General features: G+C 45.5%; 2 protein-coding genes and 1 long non-coding RNA gene across 15 annotated transcripts in view; 1 reads left to right on the top strand and 2 right to left on the bottom strand.

The window, feature by feature from the left end:
- Positions 1–18,821, bottom strand: part of dlg1b (discs large MAGUK scaffold protein 1b) — a 41,182-nt gene extending 22,361 nt beyond the window's left edge. For 7 of the 12 annotated variants that reach the window (XM_061797385.1, XM_061797384.1, XM_061797380.1 and 4 more), the window contains exons 1-4: positions 18,687–18,821; positions 17,135–17,266; positions 13,701–13,864; positions 10,639–10,710 (exon numbers count right to left, since the gene is read on the bottom strand). In XM_061797385.1, coding sequence (XP_061653369.1) covers positions 10,639–10,710; positions 13,701–13,864; positions 17,135–17,266; positions 18,687–18,705 — 387 coding nt within the window. In that variant the 5' untranslated portion in view covers positions 18,706–18,821. Of the gene's footprint in view, positions 1–2,192; positions 2,496–5,202; positions 5,380–10,638; positions 10,711–13,700; positions 13,865–17,134; positions 17,267–18,686 lie in introns of those variants that run through there. The other 5 variants (XM_061797387.1, XM_061797390.1, XM_061797383.1 and 2 more) reach the window with 3 other exon arrangements.
- Positions 17,915–24,244, top strand: LOC133488889 (uncharacterized). The gene is made up of 3 exons (XR_009791769.1): positions 17,915–18,154; positions 18,297–19,538; positions 24,133–24,244. It is a non-coding gene; the product is annotated as an uncharacterized LOC133488889 (long non-coding RNA).
- ptmab (prothymosin alpha b) lies at positions 23,071–27,033 on the bottom strand. Of its 2 annotated transcripts, none has more exons than XM_061797401.1 (5): positions 26,929–27,033; positions 25,042–25,107; positions 24,320–24,404; positions 24,153–24,238; positions 23,071–23,675 (listed from the first exon to the last, which is right to left on the bottom strand). In XM_061797401.1, the coding sequence occupies exons 1-5, from the start codon at positions 27,016–27,018 to the stop codon at positions 23,631–23,633; spliced, it is 372 nt and encodes a 123-aa protein (XP_061653385.1). In that variant the 5' UTR covers positions 27,019–27,033; the 3' UTR covers positions 23,071–23,630. The 2 variants fall into 2 exon arrangements, with proteins under 2 accessions (XP_061653385.1, XP_061653386.1); XM_061797402.1 differs by lacking the exon at positions 26,929–27,033 and adding an exon at positions 26,337–26,495.
- Positions 27,034–27,619: the final 586 nt, after the last annotated feature.

The raw sequence follows: 27,619 nt of genomic DNA on the forward strand, positions 1-27,619 counted from the left end.
TGTTAGTTGTCAGGGAAGCCCGAAACCCATACTTGGAGCTGATATTCATTTTGCGGTCAAAATGTTGAATCACACAAACTCCGACACTTTCAATGCAAGTGTGTATTAAACAGCTTGGGTAAATTTGAAACATGTTCAAGTTTGTTACTTTTTTCTTGGACAACAGACATCTTTGTTTCAAAATGTGCCGGGAGCTCTCAGGCTCAGCAGCATGTCTCAAAGTTCAGCGAAAATGTCAACAAATTAACTTTGCGACAGTAAATCATATTTTCCAAAATTTCAATATAACAGAAACGGTCATCTTTTGCCTAGTTTGGTTTTGAGCTCAAACAAAAACCAAAAAGCATGAAAAGCTCCAAGGCTCATAAGAATCTCTTAGAAACTGAACTGTAAATTCAAATAAATAAATAGTTCTCTGAAGTTGACCCAGTTTTAAATCGATGTCTTATCAGCTGTGGGATTTAAAGGCGATGCCCATATGCATCAAAACGCCAAATATCGGGGACGCTATTCTTTTCGGCTCCGAATGACGACGCTAGGCCAACTTCATCAAACGAGCTACTAAAGATTGCGAGGAGGTCCGCCTCGCGCTTCCGAGCGTCTTTATGTGTGGAATCGGCCCCTTTAGCCCAATAACTCCTGAACACGCCCACGTGCATTCCGCCCAAATCACAAAGGACGGGAGGAACGACGGCCGGCCACGACGCCGTCGGCGCAACGGTCCCATCGGATCGGATCAAACGAGATCAGATCGGACCAGCGGTCACGCATTTGCAGGAAATGGAAGCGGAAGACGCCGACGTAGCGACACCCTCGTACACGGAGGCGAGGCGCCAAGTGTCCAGTGAGGACAATCCTCGTCATCGTCTTCATCCTCGTCAGCTTCTTCAGCGAGAGCGCGCGCGGCGAGGATGAGGCGGAGGTACGCCGCTGACGACCGGCTGACAAACGATGCTAAAAATAGCAGAATCAGCAGCTGTGGCAGGAGGAGGGCGAGGAAGAGGAGGCGATGAAGAGCAACACAGCAGACAGCAAACACAACGGAAGCTTCATGAAGCACAAACACAAACATGCAATCAAATCACAAATCGATCTTGGTTGGAAAAAAATCCATCAGCAAGCTCAACACTGTCCTTTTCAACGCAGCACACAGCAGACGGTCCCACTCAAAAGCAGCAGACACTCAGATGGCCCACTCCAATCATTGACAGTGAACTCACCAGTGCGTATTCTTAATTCTTGTCATGAAAAAACGGTTTTCAAGTGTTGTTTGGTACATCGTCAGTCATTCATAATTAAATGATTATCAAATTAAATCAACAACTATTATGATAACAGATTTATCTTTTAGCCTTTGTTTGATTGATTGAAAAATGTCCAAATGTCCACATTGTTGCCGATTTTCTGACGGCTATTACGGACCAAACCAGGAACTGAATCATCAACAATTTATGTTTGTGCATTTTCTGCACTGTCCATTTGAAATAATGTCCTGTTTTGGAATTTTAAATCCAATTTATCACTTAATCAAAAAATAATCAACAGATTAATCAATCACTAAAATAATCGTTAGTTGCAGCCCTATTCAAAACCACACCAAGGTTTTATTTTAAAAATGATATGACACGTACATAGCGACTGCGTTCGCAATCGTTCATCATTCTCAAATCGCTACAATTAGCAACGTGACAAGATTTGCCCAGAAAAACAACCTGCGAGTAGTCTACTTGGAACGGCCACTTCAACCTGACTACAACGCGGAAAGAATTCGCAAAAAAGAAAAAAAGATTGTCAATTCCGGAGAAATGGAGTTTTCAGTGTGGGGGAAAAGGTTTTGTAGAAAACCTGGTCCAACACCACCTTCATATTCAAGACAGCATAACTTCATTATTTCTCAACATATGCCCTTGACTCCTGTGATTGGTCTGCTACTCGGGGAAGCCCTTCTCCGATTGGCTGGGAAGTTTCAGTTCAAAATATCCCCAATAAGCTCGTACGGGCTGCAATTCAAAATGAGCGTAACGTTCCAAACGGCCTCACTTGCCCTCAAGTCAAATTAAACATTGCAAGTGGAAGATTATTGGTGAGAAGAGCCGTACAAGGGCTCACGTACGCCAGTCAGGATTTGGGTTTTTCCGTGAAATTCACGCCCACCTTCCGCCCCGACGTGACGGGCGTGTCGGCCCACCCACCTTGCATCCAAACATGAGCGAGATGGTGCTGTTGGTGCACGCCACCTTGCAGTGGCACAACATGGGCGAGAAACACTCCAGCTTCTTGGCAGCGGGTGCCATCTTCCTCCACCGGGACCGTCGGCGCCACCGTCCGTGCCGCCCGGCGCGCACCGCGCCCGCACCTCCGCCGCCGCCGCTGCTGCTGCTGCTTCCTGCCCTCACCATCCGCCCTCATTCCTCACGTTGCTCCATGGCAGCAGGGAAGAAACCAATCCCGGAGAGCTTCCTTCATTCAGGGCCGAGACCCCCACAACCCCCCCCCCCCTTACACACACACACACACACACACTTCTCCACAAGCACCCCCCCACCCTCGACTACTCCACCTCTTCTTCTGGTTAGATGAAGTCCTCCTCGCCTGTCAAGCTCCTCATTGGCGTTCGCCTCCTCTCTCACTTGTTCTGCCTCCTCACTCTGTGTGTGTGTGTGTGTGTGTGTGTTGCTCTACTGTGGGGGTGTGATGTTCTCCAGGGGGAGGGGGGGGGGGCGAGCGTGGTCACATGACTCAGGAGAAGCTCGGTGGGTTCTATCCTGAGGGAAGGTAGACCATGTAGGAGGAGGATGAAGTGGCAGGAAGTGACATCACCATAACAAAACAACAAAAATACAAAACAAAAACCAAAAAAACGCAGTTTTAGCATTACTTTGTGCCATCTGTGCGCATTTTGACCATAAGATCAGAACGAGTAAATCTAACAAGACACTACAAGAAGATGCACCCGCTCCCCCTCAGTCTCCTGCCCTCTTTGCCATAGCAACAGCAGCAGAGGCTCATGGGAAACATAGTGCATGGCGGTTAACACACACACACACACACACAGTTGAAGTGTCTAACACCCATTCAAACACACAGTGACAATGATATTGGCTGACAGGTTTAGATGTGACGACCACTTTCTAAATTTACGCTCACTGTGTGTGTGTGTGTGTGTGTGTGTGTGTGTGTGTTGTCTGTCCAAGTGCAAACCCTGTTTGTCCCACTCCACAAAAGGAAGAAGCGCTATATGAGCAAAGCGCCCCCTGCTGCACACGTGTCTCATTGCAGCGTGCACGCACACAGGAAGTGTCAGCAGAGGGCAGCAGCGTGCGTCTATTTCTTCTCTCTTTTCCATGTCCTGATGGGAGCGCCTTGTCTCAGCAGTTGCCCCATTTACGGGTTTTCGAGCTCAGAATCGTCGCTTGCTCAATTTCTCGCTTGGGGCTACTGGCTACTTAATTGGAGCAATGAGCGAGCTTGAGATACGGCGCAACTCAAGTGAGGTGGAAAAAAAAATTGGAGCAATTAAGCGAGCATAATACCCTGGCACGTGGGCAAGGAGAGCCACAGGCGCCGTTGATTGAACCCACAAATAGGAAATGAGGACACTCGCAAGGAGCCGCCGCGGGCCACAACACATGCAAATGACACGACTTCAGCTACTGACAAGACTCCCGAGACCACGCCCCTTAAAAGGTACACATACAACAATAGTTATGACTTACAGCTTGTCCCAACATACAGGAATAAAAGAAAAAAAAACAACAGTTTTATATTCTATTTGATTATATTTTTAAACGTAACAAAAACGTTTTGCAACAAAATAATATTGCAATGAAATGAACTCCTACGATTGATCACGTTCCCATGGCGACAACGCATGGTCACGTTCTGCTGAGTCACCAGATTTGGCCTCAGTCCCTTCCGTGGCTGTTTTCTGTATCGTTGTCACGGCAACTAGCATCCTGGCCTCACCACGCCACCGCAGCGTGGCGTCGCTCTTCGTATATTTTTGTCCCGTGAGGCCAGAAACTGCTCCCCACTACGATCTCGCCTTCACAGCAACATCTTCATCAAGTGCCACGCCCTCCACACAAGCGTCAAAGTCCCACTGGGAAGTGAAACTTCTGTGGTGTGCGGGGGGTGAGGGGGAAGAGACCCTCAGTGGCTGTTGTCATGGTAACGCCATTGCCACGCTCAATCAACATTATACTTCTTGAACGTTCCTTTGCCATCTTACGCTTTGAAGCGTTCAAGAAGTGTGGGAATCCAGAGCAAACAAACGTGCATTGACGTAAGTGCGCACAGAATTGCTGACATCAGCAGGAAGACGGGACACAAATGCGACGGGCAGATGACGTCATCCTGTTGTATGTCATCCTCTGATGATGTCAGCGGCCAAGCTGGAGACTCCCCGGAGGCCGATTATGAAATCCAATCAATAATGATCAACCCTCAGCAGGCCGACCTGTCCATCAAGACTCAATGAAGTCCTAACGACATCGACAACACTAATGGAACGTGAAGCAAAACAATGCTACAAAATTACTACTAGTAGGAGTATTAGTAGAGTCGCATCCTACACATTTACTGCACGCAGTCAAGTCAATGTGTACAGTCATGAAAAAAAGGAGCACTTTCTTGTTTCTTCAATTTCTTGTCCCACTAAGGGATATGACCTGAAAAAAATACGACAATAACGCAGCTGAGTCCATCCTACTTTTTTGTATTGCCAGTAATTTTGCTTACGAGCAAGAAAACCATGGAAAATGGAAAGATATCAGCTCTTCAATTCAACTCTTATGAGCTCTTTTTGTTGTTCTCATTAGATTTGTCCACCCTTAGTTGTAGCAAGCATTCAAAAAAAAAAAAGAAACTCAAGAAACATGGGTGGTCTAATCATTTTTTCATGACTGTGACGTGTCCCAATGATGAACAATATTTAGAATTGTATTTATAATATTTTAACTTTTGACCGTTCACGTCACGAAGCACAACCAGCCTTCCATTGGGAAACTCCGCCATTTTAACAACACAAACCCTGCACGAGCAGCGGCACACCGGCTGGGGAAAGGTCATTTCTTCGTTGAACGGGAAACGACATTAGAAGCCGGCGCGCGCCGTTTAACTGACCGAAGAGAGAGAAAAAGAAGGCAGCGCGAATGGTGCGTGCGCGTTGTCAAATGACCACGCCAATGTAAGGTCGGTTACCTTCGTGGTGACGATACAAATGCAGTCCATGGTTGCGAGCCCGCCGGGGAAGCTCAGCGCCTCATCGCGTGCACGCCGAGCGGTCCCGGCAGCCTCGGCGGACAGCGAGCCGCCCCATTTGCCTCCCCCGGACCTCCGTCATCCTCCGCGGACGCGAGAGCCGCCCGAGCCCGCGCGCTCCTCCTGCACGCCGCTGGCGCCACATTCGCGGGCCGTGGGAAATCGCAAAGCTCTCTCTCTCTCTCTGAAAGCCTTCATTTGGGAGGCCGCTGTGTACTTCGTTTCGACGGGTGACTCGCAAACTTCTTACACCAAGTACCACCAATAACAACATTACAATACGGTAGCATAGTAGGTCTAAGTGCTCATCAAAAAAGCGAGACACGGGTTCCATTCCTAAAAAGTAGATTTCTTTTTATTGTAAGCAACTGTAACGTTATTCACAGTTTGAACATTAAAGTGGCACTGAGCAGGACAACAATTGGCATGTAAATTTGACACACCGCAGAGAAGAGTCATTGGAATGAATAAAACAAATCGCCAAGTCTATAAAATCAGGCTTCAAAACTTGAATAATAAGGGAAGCCTCTCAGCTCTGAGACGCTGCAGGCGTGTCGAATGGACGGTAAATAGTAACTGGACTTCGCTTCGATAGCGCTTTATCTACACCATCGCAGTGCCCTTAGACGGTCGCCACTGCCCCGCTCACTAGTATTGAGTAGGCTTTACACGATCGGGATTTTTGGGGCCGATCACAGAGTTTAAAAAAAAACGATAAACGATCACAGGATGGAGGAATGACCTGTTCATTTACTGTATATACTTGTGTACTTAATTGCTCCAAAAATTATATTTACAATAAATAATGTATCTTTATTCCTCTATTTGCAATTGTAAAATATGTTTCTTGGCTCCATAAGGGTTGGAAATCACTGCTCTAGTCAGATGGTGGATTCTAATCAGTTAGGTCAAACCAACAGGACAGAAATAATGGGTGCGAACTTACTGTAGTTAAATGACTTCACCCACACCGAAACTTTAGAGCACGATTCGACAGAACGCCGGCATGTTTACGTACAACCGTTCGTGCTACCGCTAGCTTGCTAGGCTACATAACATTTGATTGCCTGCTTGCGGGCCGTATCGTATTCAAAGTACGTGAACATGCCTCAAGCGAGCCTTAAACCAACATCCTGTCCTGTCCTGTCCTGTCCTGAGCACCGGTGACCACCAACGCACGTTTTTTTTCCCCATTTTGTCCTCATAATACAGTCAGCTCGCTCCACTCTTGTTGTCGTCGCCACGGTAACGAGTGTATCCGGTCGCATTTGAGTTGACAAGTTAAAGCCCAATGATTGTAAAAAACAGGATGCGGTGCTATCGGAATACAAGATTTTATTGCAGGAGTAGTATTGCATAGTGCAAGCGTGAAAAAGCAAATTTGTCCCGGGCATTACGTGTTGTCTGTTCCACACTGCCGACATTTTATTTATTTATTTATTTTTAATAACTTTATTGGCCGTCAGATATTTACAGGACTACACCAAAAGACACGCGGCAAGGCTAAAAATAAACTAGATTTTGGATTCAAATATACTGTGCACGATGGCACCCCGAAGTAAATGTCATTTGCGTAGCCGATCGACGACATCATTGATCGGATCAGCGAATTATGACATTAAAGCCAATCAGCCGATCAGCATAAAATGCTAATGATCGGCCGATACCAATAAGGCCGATAAAATCGGTGTAAAGTCTACTATTGACTAACCCACCAAACCGTGTTGTCTCTGCTGAAGGTTTACAAAACTATCCGTCATTAAACGAGCACTGCAGAGTCACCTGGTGGTGTTGATGTTCAGCTCGCCATCTGCATGTGTCTTGAAAAAGTCAATCATCGCTTTTGTATTTCCTCATTTTTTTGGGAGCTTAATAAAATGTCACCGAGCTGTTCTGTAAATTGAGGCATCCGGTGAAGATGCATTTTCGGGGGATAGCCATCGTTAGCTTGCTAACTGCACGATGGAGTGATAATTGGACCTTGCGCTAGAAAGTATATGCCACGGGGCCCCGCCGACAAAATCAGGAAAATTCTAACGGTGAAAAAGATGCTTAAGCTACAGTATATCTCAACAATTCAGCACGATATTGTTATAACGAAGTACACATACATATGCTTTCAGCACTTATCTTCAAACATATTTCATGTATTTAGAAACTTTAGAAAAGCACCTTTAACATGTCACAAAGAGTTAAAAAAAAAAAAAAAAAAAGGTACTTAAATGGTTCAATTAAAAGGTAATGCACATAAATAAAAACTGTAGCTAAATAAATGTTTAAAAACAGTCCTTAAAGATTAATGCAAACGTATTATCCTAAAAAGTTAAATACAACTGTACTGTACTCAGGCAGTGATATTTTTTACAAACCACTAGAGGGAGCCTGTTTACCATTAATGGTACAAGCATCACTCTTTGAAAATCCTGCTTTGTACAAAGTCAACGTAAAAGTAACAATGTCTGCAAGAATTCAAACACTCTCAAGCATTATTAAAACTGAAACAATTAATTAATTCCACCAAGTAAATGAAAACAATTTAAAGAGATGTTATTAGGCCTGCACGATATATGGTTTCATCATCGTTAAGCGATGCACACATGCGTGATAGTCACATATGGCGAGGTCCTGGCAAATGGAATCGGGACCCAACATGCACTGCGCGCATCATTCCGCCAATCACAATTGTAGTGCAAATCGTTTAAACTCGCAAAACATTCTCCAAATAGGAGGCAAAACATTCTGGCTTCAACTTTTTTGTCACTCCCAGCTGAAGTTTACTCTAAAACCGCCATATAAAACAAATAATTAAACAACTCATGTCGGCTAAGCTATGTGCTAGCATAACGCTGATAAGAAAAGCTAGACATGCTAATAATATTGGGACCAATGTTACGGTAATTATTAGCCTGGAGCAGCCCAGAGGTCTGCTGTCGTCCTAGGCGAGTTGGGCTGTCCAGTCTTTAAGGAGAGATTTTAATACGGCATACCTAACATACACAACAGAACTCGCAAGCTAGTGCTAGCACTAACGTTTCTATGTAAACACGCTGGCCTTCTGTCAATTTACCCTCTAAAGTTTCGGTAAGCATTGGTTTGTGTGTGCGGATAAATGTTGACAATGGCGAGCAAGGTGGGCGTTGCGGCGCTTTAAGACGTAATCCTATTGGTCGACGTCAGGTTTCTTCATATGTCGCACTACACGGAAGAAGAAAAACAATTTAAAAATTAAACATGCTAGACTCGTTGGTCGTGGATTATGTCACGATATCGCGATCGGGGAAATCGGCCACGATAGCAAATGGGGCCAATAAACGGAAGGAAAATCTTGTGGTCTGACCCGGCCGGGCAAAAAGTGCACACAGCAATGCATGTTGTTTAAAGCCATGCACTCAAATATAGAAGGCTTAGAAAAGAAATGATTTGAACTGAGTCTGGCTGGACACTTACTGCTCAATACTACAGTGCGTTTATATAAGGGTAGACTTGACACAAATATCTATCTGTCCTCTGTTCAGCATACTTTCTTTCCTACTGAAGCTATTATCAACTGTCCAAAAAAGGGTTTTCACGTCGCCAGTATGTTATCCTGTATTTTTTTCACATTGCTAAATATATCGCAGTGTTACAAAAAACCTGCAATGTCATTGGAGCGCTACATGTGATGTAAGAGATTTGTTGATGTGTTGCGCCCAAATAGTTGTCTGGCGTGCCCGCCTGCCCATCAAGTGTCAAATGAAACAAGGAAGTCAACCTTTTCTCAGTCTGACTTTCTGAAAATGCTATCAGCTCAAATTGGGCCCCTCGTGACGTCACAATTCGGCTCATTTACATCGTACTGCCCAAAGTGTGGACGGCGACACGCACGGGTGCCATCTTGTCACCAAGCTTGAAACCTCACCATAAATATATTTCATGTTAATCTGAGATTATCATCAAGGCCACTTAGTGAACTATAAGAGAAATCGGCTCCAAATGTTGCACGTTGCCGAGGACCCCCATTAAAAATTCATTTTTAAAAAACATTTAGGGTTTACATCACACAGAGGGTCGTCTTTCTGGGGGTCTTTTTGGGGAAACGACGAACCTGCACGTCTCGTCCGGGACCGGTGGAGCAAGCCGACAGCCATTTTAACAAAAATGTGGCCAAAAAATAAAGGCTAATTGCCAAAAATCCACAAAGAAAAGGCCCAAAAGTGGCCAATGCTTACGCAAGGAAATGCCAGCGTTGGAGTCCCCGGTTGACGACGTGGCATCCATAAACCGCGTGACGTGCCTTTAACCGATGCAGAACAAGTGCGGAGAGTTTTCTACAGCTTTGATTCCGTCCCCGCACCGTGTTTCTCAGCCAATGAATTAGCTGCAAAGCTGGACTGCAAGCAAACTAAACGGCAACAAATACTAGACCCAGACTGGCCCTCGACAGGGCCTAGACTACTGCTTGACTGGACTCCATGAGCCAAATTTCCCATGGCAAGAAATGTGCAGTAAAAATATGCGTAGAATCGTTGCTCTGATTCTACTTCCTGTTGCAGCATCACACGCCGCGGCCTCCCACTCAACTTGGAGCACAGACGCATCACGCGGGGGGGTGCGCGCGCTATTCAAGCGGCGCAACGGCGCCGCCGCACATTTACAGGCCATCATCTATGCGCCGCGAGGCCGCGCCCCCGCCACGTGACGGGCATCACGTGATCGCCACACTCACTGTTACGGTGGCGACACAGAGGACCGCCGCAAGTGGAACCACGTGAACACAGACGTGCTCGCGACAAGGTCAGAGTTCATGTCAAGACACAACAGATGCCTCGCACACAAAAAGATACACACGCACACACACACACACTGGGACACACGCGCACATACGTGCATTCACAAACACACACATATGTACACAAAATCTAAACAGATGCACAGACAGATGGACACACACACACAAACAAACTCCATACAGACGCACACACACACACACACACACAAATGTGCTTGTACATGTACATACACAAATACTCCCAAACACAAATTCACAGGTGCATACGCGTACACGCACCCACGCACCGTACACAGGTGGCACCGCCATGAAGTTGAAGTGGACCCGGCTGCATGGCGTTCAAAAACCTTCCGTGCATTTGATGCGTGATGACATCATCGACAGGAAGTAGTTGTTGATGAAAGGACGTGACGACACAATGATGCTCGGGGCCACCTCAATATGTCGCTGGCGCTAACTGCTTAGCACGCAGCTAGCGAGACGGCAGCGACATCTTCAGGTTGTCCACGGTCGCACAGAACCCAGCACTCGCGGGCCCCGCCCCCTTTCATGCTCCCACAGACATGATTGGATGGGGCATGCGTTTCCCTCCCGCCCCACAGACTTACTTGAACGTCACGCTTTGGCAAACGCGAGGCCTGCACCAACACAAGCAGGATTTCGTTTAGCAGGGCTGAGTCCTGCCATTGGCATCGGGGGCACAGAGGGTGTGGTCGTCATCGTCATCATCATCATCATCATCATGGACAAAAGCTCAAAGCATTCAAATACAGTTGGGATTTTTATTGGATATTTTCGGGACTATCTCAGTTATGTAAAAAGTTAAATACAACTGAATTGTTCTCATGTTATAAACACTGTACAGTGAGCGGACCCATGCATACTCGTGGTTCGGCACCTGCGAATACAACAATTTGCTGATTTAAAAAAAAAAACTTTTTCTTTCAATTAAAAATATATATATATTTATTTTTTTAAATGTTTCCTTTTTTTTGTTTTGCTTCTTTTTTTTTTTGAGGGTGAACCAACCCCAAAATCACTTTTTGACGGTTTATCCTCGCTTACTCAAGGATTTTGGTGGTTTACATTTTTTTTTTCCTTCTCTCAACGCAATTCTAATGGCTGTCAGTCATCTGTGTATTTTGGCTAGTGGCGATCCAGCCCGGTCTCCCGCCAATAGCGGGGCTCACATGATGAGGATTTTGAGGTGGACTGCAACGGTGCCTTGAGATACGAGTCACCCAACTTACGAGTTTTTCAAGATACAAGCCATCTTTCGGCCGATTTTTTGGTTTCTCTTGCAAGTAAAAACTTGGGATGCATCATCATCATCTTGAGGCTTCAAGCTGTTTAACGCAACTCCTGGTTGAAGTTGTTTTATTTCTTTTTTTTATATATAAATATACATATATATATATACATATATATATATTTTTTTTTATATATACATATACATATACACATATATATATATACATATATATATATACATATATATATATATACACATATATATATATACATATACACACATATATATATACATATACATACATATACATATATATATATACATATACACACATATATATATATACATATATACACACACATATATACATATATATATATACACACACATATATATATACATATATATATATACACACATATATATACACACATATATATACATATATATATATACATATATATATATACACACATATATATACACACATATATATATATATATACATATATATACACACATATATATACACACATATATATATACATATACACACATATACATATATATACATATACATATACAAGACAAAAAATGCACTCACTGTAGAAGTCTCACTACATCTCTGCTGTTGACCAATACTGGCCACTCATGTGCCTGAGTAGCATCTGCAACATTTGCACAATCAACCTTGTCCCAGATTATCACACTACTAGTCACTGTAAAGTACATCCATTTCTCGAAGTCTCGGCGCCCTTTGCACAATGGTCATTGCACCGGACTATTGCGAGATTAGTCCTTTCAAACTGCTCGAATTGCTAAATTGGACCGGCATTACCAGATTACTAGCAACCTTTTATTGTTCAGTGACTGTTTTTTTGGGGGGTGGTGGGGTGGTTTCCCCCAATGTCTATGTCTCAAAAGCATTCTCTGTCAATTGACTGTCTGTTGTGGGTCCAACTACCGGAGACAAATTCCTTGTGTTTTTGACATACTTGGCAAATAAAGATGATTCTGATATATATATTAGTGCGAGAGAGAGAGAGAGAGAGTGAGAGAGAGAGAGAGAGAGCTACTGACCCTTTCCAAAAAAATTTGAATATCATGGAAAGCTCATAAAAAAAAATAATATCCTGATTTCGTGAGTTTCATGAGCTGGAAGCCCAAATTATGTAAAAATAAACAAATAAATACATGAAATTTTTAAAGTTTGAGAGTATGAAAGTTTAACTTTTTGAATGGAATTATGTTTCTTGTGTTTCTTCATTATACTGCCCTCTGGTGGCAGAAGGTGCAGCACAATGTCCACTGAATTGAAGCAAAAAATGTGGCAAAAAAACATTTTTTTTACCTTTTATTTATTTGTGTCATTATTGTATGTTTTGTAAAGTACAATATTATAAAGCATTATTTCTATTATTAAAAAACACATTATACACTTATGTTGGGTTTTCGGGGGCTTCTAGAACAGATTAATTGCATTTCCATTCACTTCAACGGGGAAAGAGGATTTGCTTTCCAAGCGTGGTCATGGAACAAATTGAACTTGTATCTCAAGGCACCACTGTATAGTGATTAGGGAGTAGAGTCCCCGCGGCCCGCCCGCCAATAGCAAAAATCTGCCGATAATTGACGGCCATTATAACTGCATTGAAAAAAAAAAACAACATTTTTATTTTTAATTCTTGAATTAGCAGGGAGAAACCACCAATAAGTTTTCAGGGTTGGTTCCCCCCAAAAAAGTAAAAAAAAAACATTGAAAAAAAACCACGAAAAAACGAAGAAAAAAAATAAATCTGCAAATAGGTGTATCCGCGGGTGCCGAACCGCGAGTACGCGGGGGTCCACTGTATCGCCATTTTTATATATCCTATTTTTACAAAGTGAACTGAACCACAAATTGTTATATCGTGGACTTAGATAGTTCACAAAAAAACACTTTGACGCGAGCGATTGGAGAGTAGGGAACGAGCGAAGGATCGCAAATGTGCATTGGCAATCCGACTTCCAAACGGCTACGAACAGCTTTTCAGTGGACTTTGCAACCCCTATCAGTGATTATGGAGTCGCCAATGCGGGAAGGATTCCCGACACGGCCTTGACACCTTGGATTGACAGGCTGGCGACTCAACCACGAAGTCGCATGCACTACTCAGTGGCGCACAAATGAACATCTTTCAGTTGGAATGGAACGACAGCCTTCAAAGAGAATCGCATTTTTTTTCTTCACTTACAGAAAACTCTAACAAGACTGACAGTAAAACAGGTTTTGCTTTTCCCCCCCTTACAAGCATTAAAACTGTTTTGTTTCGTTTTTTTCCCCCCAGCGTGAACTTTGACAGCAAACAATATTTGTCATTCCGCAGCCAAGTTGTTAGTGTAAGCCGTGCGCACGGGCCACCGTCGCAATGACGTTACCTCGATGCTGGTGCTAAGGCTGGGCAGCGTGTCGGAGGTGACGGTGGCGCTCTGAAGGCTGGAGAAGTCCCACACATTGACGGGAGCCACGCCCTCTGGTGCCTTGGAAGACTCCGCCCACCTCTCACTGTCCAATAAGGTCACTTCGTAAAACTCTTGGATGTCTGCGGCCAAGGAGAATAAGAAACGTTTAACGCTACCTGCTGTCATGGCAACCCCATGTTTTCTGTCATGCGAGGAGCGCCACCTGCTGTCTGCAGGATGCCTGTGAAGAGTCTAATAGGGCATTACAACAAAATTCACTTTTTTCATTTTTGTTAAAACATAACGGGCTGATGACATGATTAAAGGTTAGATGTATATTTTTTATTGATGCAAATGAGCCACCATATATGAAAACAGGAACAAAGCCCAAACATGGAATATTGTCATCTTTGGTGGTTCTGTGGCGACATCTTGCTTTCTCAGTCCCCGCCGACATTCTCCTGAGTCGGGAGGAAGCGCTTCCGCCCATTTGGCCCAACGCGGAAATAGTTTGCGCGTACACTTGACCCCCTTCAGGACCCATGGATTCAACTATTCACAAATTTTTTTTTTCCTATTTAAAAAAAATAAATAAATTGGGAACAACCCCCACTTTCTGTATAACACGCTTATTAGGTATACCCACTTATTCAAGATTTTTTTTTTCCCCAAATGCAATTATAATGGCCATCAATTATTTGTGGATTTTTTCCATTTGTGGTCGCCCCGCAAATAACGGGGCTCTATTGTAAACAGAGTATGTGCGCTTTCTCCCTCATATTTTTGTTGTTTTATAGTTTGAGGTGTCACAAAAGCAAAAACATGAGCGTTAAAGCCACTGTTCAGCTTGATGTGTTTTCACAAAAAGCTGGTTTTCTCCGCTTTTTGTTCTGAAAGCGGCATTTTTGGTGATGTTCTCCTGCTGATGACCAAAAACAAAAAAAGCTCGAAACAAAATGTTTTCTGGTGAAAGAAGAGGGCTACTCTTTGTTTTGGTAGGTTCAGTGCTCATATTATCGGGCAAGATGCTGTAAAAGGGCCAGCAAACGGAGGACGTCAGCTCTGGCGGTCGAAAAGTGAATTAACGGCGCCGCGCCTTTCGCAACACTTCGTCTCCTCCTGGACGACACTCGAGCTCGTCTGGCTGCGCACCCCCTGCCCTCGTGAAAGCACATTACAGTGCAATTAAACAACAAAACGAGAGAGGACGAGGACATGTTCCGGAGAAGAAAGGGTGTATTTATGGAAAGTTTCAAGTGGAGAGTGGAGAGAGAAAAAAAAAAAAAAAAAAAAAAGGTAAAAAATAGATCAAATATTCTCAGCACAAACGCTAATGTAAAAATACTCGCCTACCCGCTCTTTACAGGAGCCCCCCTCGCCTTTCGCTTCTCTTGATGCAGGCCAGCAGGCGACTGCTTCAAACATTTGACAAATTCAACACTGAAAGTCCTCTCAGGACACACACATATGAAAGTGTGTGTGTGTGCCATTTGCCCTTTGAACCCGCATGCAGGACAATGGGGCGAAGATGATGAGCAGATAATGAAAGTGAGGGTTGACGTTTGCCATCTGCTGGCGCGGATCCAGGCCAGGAAGGCGGACGAGAACAACACGGTGGAGTGCCTCAGATGGGGGCGGGGGGATTATGGGGCGGGGGGGTAATCTTCATGTCCGCAGAGGATTACAAGCGGCTGTTGCCTGGCTTTCTCTCGCTCTCTCCGGGACGAGCGCACATTTGGCGCCTATCCCAGCATTTCCCGCTGCACTGCGCCCATCCGCTCCTCATGTACCGTCAAAGTCGCTCTAGTCGGCGCACCCACTAAATGTTTTGAAAACATAAACTGCCCATTTTACACATCCAGTGGTGCTGTTGATCGACGTCGTCAACACATAAATGCCGCCAGTTCCAATTGTTTCAACAGAGCAGAGAAATACACAATATTGTGTCACGTTCTTACTGCAGTGTTGGTGTTCAACTAACATCAGTTGCTTGGTTTCAAAAATCACAAAAGCTGTTCTAATTTCCGTTAGCCCGTCTTTGGCGTTTCCTTTCGTATGTTAGCATTGAGCTTGCAAACTTAGCTGCAGCGATGCTGTGCCGGAAGTAGCCCGAGTCAAAGGTTCGGACAATCCTTCTCGCGCTATTCAATGAGAAACAGGGTCGTGTACGTGACCAGCGGCCGCCATCTTTGTGGAATTTTCTAACCAAAAAAAAAAAAGATGGAACGAGCACTGTCAGAGGGCCTCTAAAATCCTCCATCAAAAGTACAAAAAAAAGCACTTGATGACTAAACCAGTGAGCTCTTCTACGACTCTTCTCACCAGTAATGTTTTTTTTTTTTTTTAAACTAGATTTTCTAATAGGCAAAAACAAATGTTCAGTCTTTCGTTCCTTCTCCCATTATGCTCAGCAGCACTTCTAACACTCTTTAAATGAATCACTTTTCCATGACAAGGTTTTATTGTTGTATTGCTCTTATTTATTGTCTTTCAGCAGTTAACACTTCGACATGAACTCATCCAAACATCAACAATAAACACGATTTTGTTTTTTAAAGCGACGAAGCGAAGAGTCGAGAATGTCACATTCCTCGGACTGAGAAACTCCGCAAATAAGCCGCATGTCTGTTTCAGGGTAAGAGCTGGGAAATAAGTTTTTTAAGTGATTGTTAGTGCCCAAGTGATGATATTTCTATTCCTGATAATGGCTGCGCGGCCGTTGCATGTTTGACTGACTGACTTCTTTCTTTTATGTTGAACGGTGACGGCTGCGGGCGAGTGCTCCTCGCCGCTGTTCCGACCTCACGTTCCGGCTCGTCCTAACTTCCTACTTGCTGATGCTAAGCACGTGACTCCGCCCACATGGAGTGAAAACATCCTAATGAGATTCGTGAGGACCGGCCATGACAACAATGAAAATGATGATGACGACGCACACGCCGAAACACATTCCTGACTCTTCCCGTTAGCGGGCGGCGAACCACGTGCTAACACACATACTTATTAGTGTCAGTCAATCATCAGTTGGCAACTTTGATTATCTCATACTCAGATATGGAGCCAATGTTGACATAGGGTTAGTAATAACATTTCCAGCTCCTGTCTGACGGCAGTCATGTTATCAGTGCACACCTGTGAGGATTGGCCTTCAACTACAAAAGCCGCTAAAATATGATGTTTTTTTAAATGACCCTGAGAAATAAACACAGCGGGACACACTTTGAACTATGTAAGTTGTTTAAAAAAATAAAAATAAAAAATAAAAATCAATAAAAAAAATCTCTCTCAACAAAAATCATCCTGGGCTATAAATTCAAATGACTAACGATTTTGTGACTCTAACCGTGGCGCTTAGGACCTCACGGAACCTTCCGGAACTTTGCAAAACATGAGAGATGCGACGTAGGTACCTATGAGGGCCTGGAAGAGGTTGCTCTGGAAGACGTCGATGACCCTCTGGATGGAAACGCGCAGCTGGCGCTCGTCGGCATGCTGGAGTTTGGCTCGGTATTCCTCCAGCAGGGACAGTGCGCGCTGGGCGTCTGCCGCAGGAACAGGGAGTGAGACAGGACGTCCCGCGGATGACATCATCGTCGCTTGATGATGATGTCGCACGCACGTACGTCAATGTTCAGTCCGCAACATGACAACGTTACGCTCAAAAGTCGAGACGGGCGAGTACCCACACAAGCTACGGTGTCGGGCCGATACCGGCTTTATTTCTAGGTAGCGGGTACTCGTGAAGGTTGCCATGACCGGCCGCCGGTACTTAAGGCAAAAAATACATAAAAATTTAAAATCGGACATCGAGAAAGTCCTCCTGGCCAGTAGTTGGCGCTACACTCCGGTGGTTTGACACATCAGCGAATCATCGTGTGCGTCAGAAAGAAACAAAAGTTTTTGCTAAAAAATGATCTGGCCTCGTGTTAATCGAAATCTAAATCAAAACTACTAGTTGTATCGGAACTCGGTATCGCTATCGATGCGTACTCAAGAGAGAATACTGGCACTGGTATCGGTCTGAAAACAAGTGGTACCGAACGTCCACTTGGTATTACGTCGTAATTCTCGAGACCTTTTCAAACAGCTTTCAACTTTTAACAAGATCGTTTAGTCCATTAACAAGCTGGTTGAGTCTAGTGACCAGCTGCTTTAGTGCTGTAACGGGATGGTTGACTCCAGTAACATTTTGGTTCAGTCCAGTAACAAGAAGCTCGTTAAGGTTGAATGTTTTCACAGCCGATCGATTTGTCCCAGCGGCACGGGCGCGCTTGCATTTTATTGTCAAAAGTTAGATGTTGATTTTATGAATTGACGAGCAATCTGTGTGTTCTTTACTAATATAGTCTATGAGTAAACATTTTATTCTTGAGTGTTTGATGAGCTAAATAAGTTTGATATTAAACATTAAAAGACGAGACGAATGCCAGGTAAACCCAATTAAGGCTTCATCACCAGTCATTAACAATAATTATCAGTACAAAAAAATGTATATTCTTGTGATCATTTGAAAATGGGATTATTATGAGTGGAAATATGACTTTAAAATTCTTCTTCTTCATATTGTGATAGGATGGCCCGTCAACTCGCGACAATCAGGTCTTGATGTCAAATAACAGCCAATCGATCGCTAATTTGGTGACGAAAAGCGAAGTTCGGTGTCGTCGGAAGCCTCAAACGTCGCGTTGACGACAGTTCGTCAGCTGCTGGGTTCCCAAGTTGGTTAGCATGCCTAGCTAACCGGCTAGCTCGCCTTCTTCGAGTCACTCGGGCGGGCCTCCCTCCGCGGCCCGGTTCCGTCCGGGCCCGCGTGACACTTTGTCCTACGAACTTTGGCTCCAGTTCGACGAGCGGCGACGCCATTCGGACGAGTAACGGTTAGCATGCTAGCTGGCTAGTGAGAAAGCGGCTTACGGCGCGAACCGGCAGAACCGGAACCAGCCACCTCCGGTAGTGCCTTACCTTTCTTTCGGACCGGCATGGCGCCTCCGGTTCGGCTCCGCTCGGAGGCCGGCCGGGCGGGCAGGACGGGTTCGGCGGCGGCTCGGAGGAGAACGTCGCCGTCCTGACGACACCAACTAAGTAAGTGGAGAACTCTGACTCGACTGGGAGGGACCCGTCCCCAGTCCCTCGTCCCACCGGCACAAGTCCAAATAGTCCCGGCCTCCACCCACCAGCAGCACCACCAACCCAGTCCCGGACTGGACTGGACTGGACGGTACCACTGTGATGGCTGGGCTAGCCAAAGATCCGAACCACGTACACGCAAGCGAGCGAGCACAGGTTAGGTTGAGCCGAGCCGAGCGGCTCCCCGCCCAGTGTGCGTGTGCTGGCCAAAGGAGAAAAGAAAACGAAAAGAAACAACCAAAACTTGATGAGGATCAAGTGGAATGACGCGCGCGCGCGCCCCCCCCACTGCACCTCGTGCACGCGCTTGCTTTGCGTTCGTGTCAAAGTTGGGCGAGTAAATTCCCTCCTCCTCCTCCTCCTCGGGCATTTCCAAACTTGACAGAATTGTAGTTTTAGTCTTCAACCTTCATCAGCATCGACGCCGCTTACAGCTAACATCAAACAGTATTACAAGTGTAAAAAGAAGTCAAGAAAGAGTCCATTCACTGCTCCGAATGTGATGTCACTTCCTGCATTTCTTCTTCTCTCGACAGGCTTCAGTGAGGATGCTACTTGTTTTGGAAAAAGCAAAACACATGGCAGAGATAACCCTTTGATGCTCACTGAGCTGAACTCTTGTGAAGGCTGCAGAAAAATAGCCGTGTAGAAAATGGACGGATGGACCGAAAGAAAAGTAATATACAGGTACTTGAAGTATTCAGTCACTTCACCTCAAGAGTGCAAATACTTCATTAGTCGCCTTCAAAATACTAATTGATTTGCCCTAAAGAAATGTTGACTTGTACTTCAGGGTCGAAGTTGTAACAATAACATTTGTTAGCTCGTTCGCTAGCGTTGCCAACTTGTGTTGGCACAGTGCAACAATGAATCGATTCTAAAATTTCGATAGTCGATCATTGACCTTGTTGAACTTCAAAATGCCCAAATCGTCGGAATTTCAGCCTCTCAACGATAAATCTCTGATTTGTGTTTCAATCTGAAGTCGGGTGCTGTTTTTGAATACAGGGGAAGACATTTAAAAATGTTTTTATCTGATTCATTGATGAACTGAAAAATGGAATGATTCGTTGATTATGAAAATAGTGGTTAGTCGCCGTCCTAGTTAGCATGTTCACTAGTGTTACTAACTCGTCGATGTCAGTGGAATGCGTGTTTGTCAATGTGTTCAAGCGTTGGCCAGTCATTTTCATACTTCAGATTTTGACTTCCATATTTCATCTCGGTGTGGCTATCTGTTAGTCCGTTTGTGTGTGCGCGCGCGCCAAAGTGCAGCTTATGTCAGCACGATTAATTATGAGCATGTTATGCAGCGGCGACATGATCACTAATCACATCAGCGGCTCTCAGGCCGAGAGGCCAACAAATCGCAAATCCCGCTAACGCGCGCGCACGCTCCCGACGTGTGCCAATGTGTGTGTGGGTGGGAGTTCGAGTTCAGAGCTTGAGTGAGTGGCGTGAAGCTGTTGCCATGGTAATGACGTCATCACCGGGACGACTTGGTACTAACCCGCAACTTTTGACATCAGCGGCTGACCAAGTGCTAACGTTAATGCTTCTCCAATGTGTGTGTGCGCGGACTGCAAACACACAATGACACTGTTTAACTATTGTGCTCCAAATGACAATCTAGCCACTGTGTTTTTATTGAGTGTGTGCGTGCATGTGTGTGTGAGTACATGTGTGCATTGTACTATCTCACACAAACACACACACACACACACACGACGACTGTGTTGAATTATTGTGTTCCAAATGGCAAACTATCCACTAGCGCTACGAACGAACAAATGCCAATTCGGATTTGTGTGCTATTCCGCTTGAAAAACGAATCCCAAATCATCATTTTTGGATTTTGAATGAAAAGGAATCAAAGTTCGTATTTTTTTCTGACGAGAGCTGCAATGCCATTGTTTACTTCCGCCCCCATTTTGACCTGCGCGTAGTTGTACCCACGCTTCACGAAGAGCAGGCGCTCCCCGTGACGACAATCTCCGCAGAACGAGGCGTCCGACGGCCGTGAGGAGCTGCACGAATGTTCACGGCACATGAATTGAATACATTTATATTTAAGATTCATTCAACACATTGTGGCAGATGATTGACGACAGCTAGCCAGCTACTGGGAACTGGCGGCTAAGCTAACTAGCTGGCTTAGTAGAAGCAGATGTTGCCAGCCGGCGTGGAGTTAGGTATTTAACGGCACCGAGACAGGCGCAAAACAGGACACGATGTGGCGAGGGATCCTGGTTCAAGGAAGCCATTTGTAACTAAAAAGCATTTGGCAACAACTTGCTAAAACGCGCCAGCCAAAATGTGTCTTGCATCTTTTCTGGTGTTCTGCGGCCCAGACAAAACTGCAACCGGGACGTAACCAGGTAGCTATAGATGGTTTTCCCAAAAAAAAAAAATTTGAAAGGCGACAATGCAATTTCATAAAACACATGAAGTACACATGGTTGGAAAATGACGTGTCTTTATTTGGGAATCGTACAAAAAGGAATTGTGATTGGCTATTCATTCATGAAGTGGTAACATCACAGTGGCTGGAGGAGCAAAGCTTGCGATGCAGTTGCTGGAGTGTACGGGATTATATTTGTTCATTTCAATTTGTTCAGCTGTGTGCTTTAATGACAAGGGAGTAGCGACGCACAAGTACACACAGGTATAAGTGCCGTGTTAACAACAGGCAGTACATGTGTGCTATTTGGGAGTTTTACACAACGGTAAGTAGTGAAAGATGCTATGTAGCCATCGCTAAGTTAGCGACCTAATAAATAATGAAATACAAATACGCTGTCACAAGATTCCACCATGTTTCTGCCTGCCCCCTCAAGTATGTATGTATTCCTAGAACCGGCCATGGTACAGTTTAGAACAGGACGAGTCCCCGCAACTTGACGACATTTGATGTGTGTGAAAGCACCTTGGGGGCCGATTATCACATCTGTTGCTAGGCGGGCTTGTGGTGGCGATGTGGTTAGGCTAACCCCCCCCCCCCGCCCCCAGCACTTGTCCTTTGCTTCATCAGGGACACGCGGCTCTACAGGGACCTACACAGTCACTGTGTGTGTGAGACGTATATTTGTTGGTTGTCATAGCAACGTCACATTGACACTTATGGACAATTCACAATCTACACAGGAAGACTGGAGCCGGGAATTGAACCCCCAACCTCAGAACTGTGAGGCAAGTTTATTTTCCCCCAAAATATGACATCATCTCATACAAATAATTCACAATTTGGAAAAACGAGTCAATCACCTTTCTTTCTTTCTTTCTTTGGCAAACTAAGATGGTATCCCAGACCTGTCCACAAAGGGCCACGAAATCGCCAGGACTGCAACACGCTAGTGTCGAGTCTGTCGCGGTTACTAAACACGACTGTGCTCGAGTAGTGTTGAGGGACATCTAGTGGCCAACTAGCAGACGACACGTAGTCACGTTCGTCTGTGTGCAGACGGCCAGAGCGCCCCTCCTGCATTCATGGACTCTTCTCAGATTCAATATCAATTCTTAACATTATAAGCTCAAATTTATCACAGAAAGTTTGTTCTGTTTACGCTGGGTCATTAATTTTAGCGAGTCAGGGGACTAAGTACCTCACTGTACTTTGCGAAGTGTATTGTACTACAGCACATTTTAGTGTTGTGTAGCAGTTGCTCGTGCAACGTTAAGTCCTTCAGGCCAAAATGGTAAACATTGGCAATTTTTTCTGCCAAGAGCCAACATGTCAAGCAACTACTACTGCGTAGCGTATAGAGCAGGGGTGGACAAAGTACAGCCCGCCCAGCAGTTACGTTTACATCAACAGTCCTGGAGTATTTCTCGCACCCATTTAGCCCTTTGCCCCAAAAATTGCTCAAGTAAAATGTATTCATTTTGTCATATCATTGGTTATTTGATGTATTTAAAAAAACAAAAATTGAATTCATTTTATCCATTTAATTGTAAATCAAGATTAGCCAGGATTATCTTATCCCTAAATAAATGATTCAAAAAAATAAATACATTTCTCTATTTTAAATGTCAAACACCTGGAAAATTATAATTTAAAAGAAACGACACTTGACATACAGTAAATATTTTTCGCACGCAAGCATGAACCATGTGGTCGCATAACTATTTAGTTGAATGAAAGCGTCAAATTTGAAGTGCTCCATTTGCAATTTCCTTTGACTTGTGAGTCGGCAGCCGCCAAGACAAAAAGTACAAGTCGCAAAATAAAAGTCCGGTTTATTGTCAAACAACAAACTTCGCACATACATCAAAACAGGCGGCCAGAAAACAACCAAAAAGCAAAAGAAAAAAGAAAAGAAAGAAAGAGGCTCTTCTTTTCTTTGGCCTTCTTCCATACAAACAAACAAACAAAGCAACCACCCAACAAAAAAAGTAGTTTATGGTACACCTAAAGTACATACATTAAATTTACTGGAATGCTCCGAGTTCAACGTCTGAAGACGTTTTGGACTTTTGATTCTTTTGTTTGTTTGGGCGTCACATGGTCAAAGATCTCATTAACGAAGCACCAATTTGCCTCCTTCCGAACAATATGTACAAAAATATAAAATGTAAATAAAAATACAAACTAATTCCCCGCTGGAGTCGTTATTGTAGTTGAGGCCGCAATTGTGCGTGAGGATGGCGGACGTCAGTCGGGGTTCCTCGTTGAACTCTACTCGCTAATGACCATGTTTACGTTTGTTTCGTTTCGTTTCGTTTGGACGAGCGCTCCCCGAGGCGGGCGGCAGGAAGCGGCCCGGGCGGGACGCCGCCGCATCAATCGTCGTCGTCCGTTTTTTGCTTCTTGGTCTCCACGTCGTCCTGGAAGACAAAAAAAAAGAGAAAATATTGAGGTCACTTTGCAATGGGGACATCTCGCTCGCCCATTGGGCGCTTTACGAGCCAGTTGTATTCCTCCACTTTCCTTTGGTTTATTGAGCTTTTCATAGTTTTTGATATCTTACATTATGTTGGTACAATTTATTTGCACCAAGGAAACATTTTCCTTCCCGTTTATATGATAAACACTTGACTCATTTTTTATCTTCCTGCAGCTACTTTTGAGGCAGGCTTTTATTGTCGCACTTGTATTTTCCTGTACTTTTACTCACAGAAACGGAATGCCTCAAAAAAGGCCTTTTTATTAATCTACAGCTGCCAAAAAAAAAAAATCACGTACCACTTTATCCTTCAAAGAGATCCACTGTGTATATCAGTTTCTTAAGGTATTTTTATTCCACTTAAAGTTATAATTCAAGTTTGATCTTCTCATTCTAAGTTCAGCGTTTTGAAAATCACCTCGTCGTCGTCATCGTCGTCGTCTGCCGCCCGCTTTGTGCCGCCCTCCAGCTCGTCGTCATCGTCCTCCTCGTCTTCCTCGTCACCTGCGCGCCAACAACGACAACGGTCAGCTGTCGCATTGTCGGAAACCTCAAGGAGAACCTCAAGGAGTCGTCACCGGGCACCTTCTCCGTCGTCCTCCTCGTCCTCTTCGTCCACCTCGTCGTCTTCCTCGTCGTCAATCTCGGGCTCGCCGTTCTCCTCGTTCTCCTGCAAATCCGTTCGATTAATCTGCTTTTCTTTCAATCATTGCACTTGTATCCGTGTAAATAAATACCGGAGTCATAGCAAAATACAGAGTATGTCACTGTGTTCGCAGTTTGGTTTTAGTTTTTCGGAACCCATCGTATTCGTGCAAAAACTCAGGTCTTCACCTTTTTGTTCTCATGTCTAAGTTCAAAATAGTACTTTGTCACCCTCTTGTGGCATCTTGGTGCTAAGGAACTAAAGTCAGTGGAGGAGTTTCATTATTCTTGCCAATCTTGGAGTCAAACAACAATGTGAGAGTAGGAGTTTCATTTGCATACAAGTAGTGCTTTTCTGCCATCTTATGCCATCTAGAGACTACGAGAAAATTTTAGGAGGCATCAATTTTGGGGGGAATTTCACTATGCGCAGCAGGGCTCCATCGCGATCCCCCGCCAGTGACGGATCTTCACTGTGTTTGCTTTCTTTTAGCTCATTGAGTCATGGTAAATGTCGCTGTTTTCTTTCATGTGACCCTTTAGACTGACAGCTATGTCAATTAGCACGTAAATCAACAAAAATAAAGAGTAGATTTTTGGTATAGCTTTTCAAATAGCCACTATTTTCTTTTTCATTTGTGTGTGCAAGCAGATCATCTCACCTTTCCATTGGTAGCAGCATCTTTGCCATTCTCCTTCTCCTCCACCAGCTTCTTCTCCTTCAATTCCTGAGGACAAAATTGTTTTAATTTTCTCTTTACATCAGTCATAAAGCCAATGTTTCCTGTTGTTTAGTAGGAGCAGCAGTGCATGCTGGGAGCCCTCCCTCCATTTGGTCCCCACCCTCCTCTCCTCTTAATGTCTTGTAATCGGATACTTTCGGCCGTCGGGGGGGGGGGGGGCCCCGGGGCATTGTGGGTATTGTAGTGCGTCGGCCGCCAGATGTCGCCAGACGCACCCGGGAGACGCACTGCAATCCCCATGATGCAACTCGGCGTTGGAAAGCAGCTCAGAAGGCGCCAAAGGGGGGAGGGGTGACTTTTTTTTTGTGTGTGTGTTGGGGGGGGGTGTTGAGGAGCGCGCGTGTAACGGAGGACAATAGAAGAAGAAGACACATGGCCGACATCACACCGGAAAACTCCCGCTCGTTTCCCCAAAAAATAGATACACAAATCCTCCAGTCGATCGTCGCATCAATTTATTGCCCCCAAACAATCCTATAAGCCCCCTAAAACCTAGCCGACGTTCAATCAACAAAATATTTTTTTTTAACTCGTTTCCTTCATCACACTGCGCTCGTGCGCGCGCGCGCACGCACTGCTCAACTTGAGCAGGTCGTGTTGAGCGAACACAAAGCGCGTGCACGCACTCACACACGCATCACACGCGCGCGCGCGCACACAGAAGCGCTCAGCATGAGCCGACTTTAAAAATTAATAAATAAAGTTTCCGGAAGCGCGAAGAAGCAAGCGAGCGGCACCGAACCGAATCCCGTCAACAAACAAACCGGCTCAGCAGCCTCCATTCAAATCAACTTTCGGCGGAACCGGAACCGAGGGAGAACCAAACGGGGCGCCGAGCATGATCCGACCCACACCGCGCGTTCGCAACAACCGTTTTCGAGGCCGAACGAGCATCCCTAACCGCCTTCTCGGTCCCCGCTTCTGCCGGGAACGGAACCGAGTCGCTTGTATAAACAAAGACTGCTCGCAGCAGACAATGAGGCTGAGCTGGCGTCATTCGGCTGACATCTGGAAGCGGAACCGAGATGCTCCCACAAAACACGTCTGGTGCCGCTTGGCTCGCCGAAACCAACCGTTATTTGTTCTTAAATGATAAAATAACAATAATAGGAAGAACGAAGTAACGCGCGGAGCGCGCGGAGCTTTGCTTGGGTGAGCCGCTTAGCGAGGCGCACGCGCACACCGAGGAGAGTGCGCGTGCAAGCTGCTCTTACCTTGGCCGAGACTTCCGACACGGAGTCAACTTTCGCGTCCGCCATCGTTTTAGGTGCGTCAAATAAAAGAGGTCGAGCAGAAAGGTGGCCCACGCAAATCCTCGCTGCTGACGGAGCTCGTGTGTTTTTGTGCCAATGGCCGAGCTGCTCGCGGCCGAATGGTTGATATAGGCTAGTGGGCGGGGCCGGGTGCGCTTTGGTTGTCGCTGATTGGCTGAGGTGCTCTCCACTCCAACAATGGCTCACACCCTCAGGGCACGCCCCCTCCCTCCCGCGCGATGCCCATCGTTTTTCGCCTAAAAAAATATCATTGGGAGCGATTAAAGTGCGCAAAATGGATGCCACCTCCACCGCCTGTGTTCGACTCCACCGGGAACCCGAAATAATCCCAAATGATTTCGTCTACGTCGAGTTACGTTTTAATAGGCAGGATATCTTCATAACGCGGTTGGCATACGTCACCATTTGATTGATCGACCTTCGTCTGGACCAATGAGGCGGCGACTTAGAGCCCGCTCATCCCGCCCAAATTTGGCGAAAACGAAGCCAAAATGTCGACTTGAACGAGGGCTGAGGCTTTGGTTAGCCGTACCGTGGCCTCACGTGTCGCCATTTGCTCACTGCACGCACGAAAAGCGTCGTGAAAGACGAAAAGTAAGCGGAGCACCGCCGTCGCCGCCATTTCAGCTCTCCGCCCCTCCCTGGCCGGCGGCCATCTTGAGGCGCCCTCTCCCTCGCCTCCGAATGGCGCACTTCTTCAACTTCTTCCTATCATACGCACTTCCGTCTTTTTCCACCCAACAAGAACGTTCGACGGACGCCAAGGGCGACTCCGTTTGAGTGAGTCAAACTTAAAGAACGACACACGGTGAGAGTGAACAAGGCGAGCGAGTGTGTGGCCTCTTTTCGTTGGAAGACAAAAAAAGTGGACAAGGAGGAAACTGTGCGACATAACACATGCGACGAGACAAGTGCCAAAAACAGACAAGTGGTGTGCTCGTGATCTGACGCATTCTTATGAAACATGGAATTGTCCTTACCGACTTTTGTACACATGGCTTTTACAAGGCCAACATGAGAAGGACAAAATGGCAGAAACGCGGCCGCCATTATGCAGGCGGGCGCCGCTGTTTGGGGGGATGGGGCTTGCCGTCAATGTCGTGCATTCACTCAGTGCTGCGCACTGCTCTGCTAGCAAACGGCCCACATACACATTCGGACGCTCACGGCGCCTCCCATTGGTCGACCGAGTGACGCCGAGGCACGTCGGCCCACGGGCGAGC

The sequence above is a fragment of the Phyllopteryx taeniolatus genome, chromosome 14 (assembly GCF_024500385.1).
Source record: "Phyllopteryx taeniolatus isolate TA_2022b chromosome 14, UOR_Ptae_1.2, whole genome shotgun sequence".
NCBI classification, from domain to species: domain Eukaryota; kingdom Metazoa; phylum Chordata; class Actinopteri; order Syngnathiformes; family Syngnathidae; genus Phyllopteryx; species Phyllopteryx taeniolatus.